Raw genomic sequence first — 1,819 nt, 5'->3', positions numbered from 1 at the left:
AGGGAAAGAAAATTAGTTGCTGGGGAAGCAAGTGTGTTCACAGAAATTCAAGGGAAACTTTTCAAATCAAGTGCCACATTCAGACAGTCCTCTTTCAGATGTACTGAGAACCCTCAGTTCCTGAGAGAGTCACTAGGGACTCCTCGCATAAATAGTAACTGACCTCTCAGCCCTGGTTCAGTGAAACTCATGTCTATATACTCAGGCTGTGAAATCCAATACAAGATCATTCTGAAGGACAAAAAAGTATTACAGTCTTAATAATCTCAGCATTGATGAATTCTTCCATTGATATTCCATTACTGGAAATGTATATGCCCACTGTACCCTTTTGCAGTCACACAGTACACTACAGCACAGTGACAGATGACAGACCTAAAAGTCTGGGCAAAGTACACAGCGTTCATAACAATCTGAGCACCAGAGAAGTAGCACATGGGCAGCTCTAAACTACACTGCAACTCCTTTGGATATTATGCAACCTCTATGCACCAAAATTTGAATCAATCAGTTTTTGAAGTGGCTCATGACAATGTTATCAACCGAGATTTCCATTCCACTTTCAAAAACTGAAATCTGCACCCACAAGTTTGCAAACACGGGTTCAGATAACCAATGTATTCCTATTGCTTTGAGTTGGTTTCAGAGTTTCTGCACTGTATTTTGTTTTCCTTAACAACTTCTTGATTCCAGTGTTACCCAAGTCAAACGAGACTACCCAAAACCCACGTATATGGAAAATCCTGGTTTGTAGGAATAACATTTATAATCTGCATTCAACCCTTCCTCTGCTGGCTGATGGATTCTCAGTTCTTTCCTCAACCTCATTCTTTTTCTTGCCTTTCTTCCTTCTCCACAATCATCTGCCTTTCTGGTCTCAAGATACTCTTCCCTGATATTTTGCCAGTATATTGTGTTTCAAGTACACCAGGTCTGCTGTGACTCAGAGGGCTCCTGAATTTGCCTGTGAACCTGGGTCATGGTCAGAAGCAGCTTTCCTGAGCTGAGCAGGGGTTCTTTGCTTAGGTGGAAGTGCTTTGGGGCACTGCACCCAGAGGTGGCCATGTACCAGATGCAAGGCAGTGACAGTAGATTTTGTGGCAGTAGCAAAGAAAGAGTGAGCTGGGCCCTCAAAAGTTTTCTTCAGTCTGTGAGGAAAAAAAATGAAAGCGGTAACGGTACTGAGAAGGTGTCAGGTGTAAGTAATACTTCTGCCCAGGTGTTTCATTTCAAATACACATGATTTAACAACCAGTTTCAAGCAATTATTATTATTACTCCTGAAGCCAGCAGAGGCTGGAATGCATTGCAGTAGGTGCCATAGAAATGGTAAAGCAGGCTCTCTGCCCCAAGGAGCTTACATAGACATGACAGATGGCTAGCAAAAGCAAGGCAGGTCACTGAATCACAGAGAAAGCATTGTTTCCATTTTTCTCCCTTTAAAAATAAAGCAGATGATGTAAGTTATTCTAACTACCGGTAGTAAGGACAGTGACCAACAGTTAGGCACTGCCGCTACAGAAGACTTCTGCTGAGCTGCCTAAAAAGCCCAAGCACCGACGAGCGACACAACGCGCTTACCAGATGTGCAAACAGCTGAGTACGGCAAAGACGATGCCCACAACCAGGGCCAGCGGGACGGCCAGGACCAGGGTCAGGAACTTGTAGATCAGATACTTGCTGAGCTCGAACAGCGCGTGGCTGCAGATCCACACTTTGTCGAAGGAGTGGGTCAGCTCAGGCTCCGCGATCACATCCTCGAACCCCAGCTGCAACCAGAAGCGGCTCTGCTGTTACGCGGACGGAGCCGGGAGGAGGG

General features: G+C 45.1%; 1 protein-coding gene across 1 annotated transcript in view; it reads right to left on the bottom strand.

The window, feature by feature from the left end:
• Nucleotides 1-1,769, bottom strand: part of CAV2 (caveolin 2) — a gene marked incomplete at its 5' end in the record, with an annotated part of 8,052 nt that extends 6,283 nt beyond the window's left edge. Inside the window, one exon of the mRNA XM_010083454.1 lies at nt 1,582-1,769. Within this exon, the coding sequence (XP_010081756.1) occupies nt 1,582-1,769 (188 nt within the window). The remainder of the gene's footprint in view (nt 1-1,581) is intronic.
• Between the last annotated feature and the right edge of the window lie 50 nt (nt 1,770-1,819).

The sequence above is a fragment of the Pterocles gutturalis genome, unplaced genomic scaffold, assembly GCF_000699245.1.
Source record: "Pterocles gutturalis isolate BGI_N339 unplaced genomic scaffold, ASM69924v1 scaffold44830, whole genome shotgun sequence".
In the NCBI taxonomy this organism is placed as follows: domain Eukaryota; kingdom Metazoa; phylum Chordata; class Aves; order Pterocliformes; family Pteroclidae; genus Pterocles; species Pterocles gutturalis.
The sequence above is the reverse complement of the archived record's forward strand: the minus strand, read 5'-3'. Positions and strand labels throughout refer to the sequence as shown.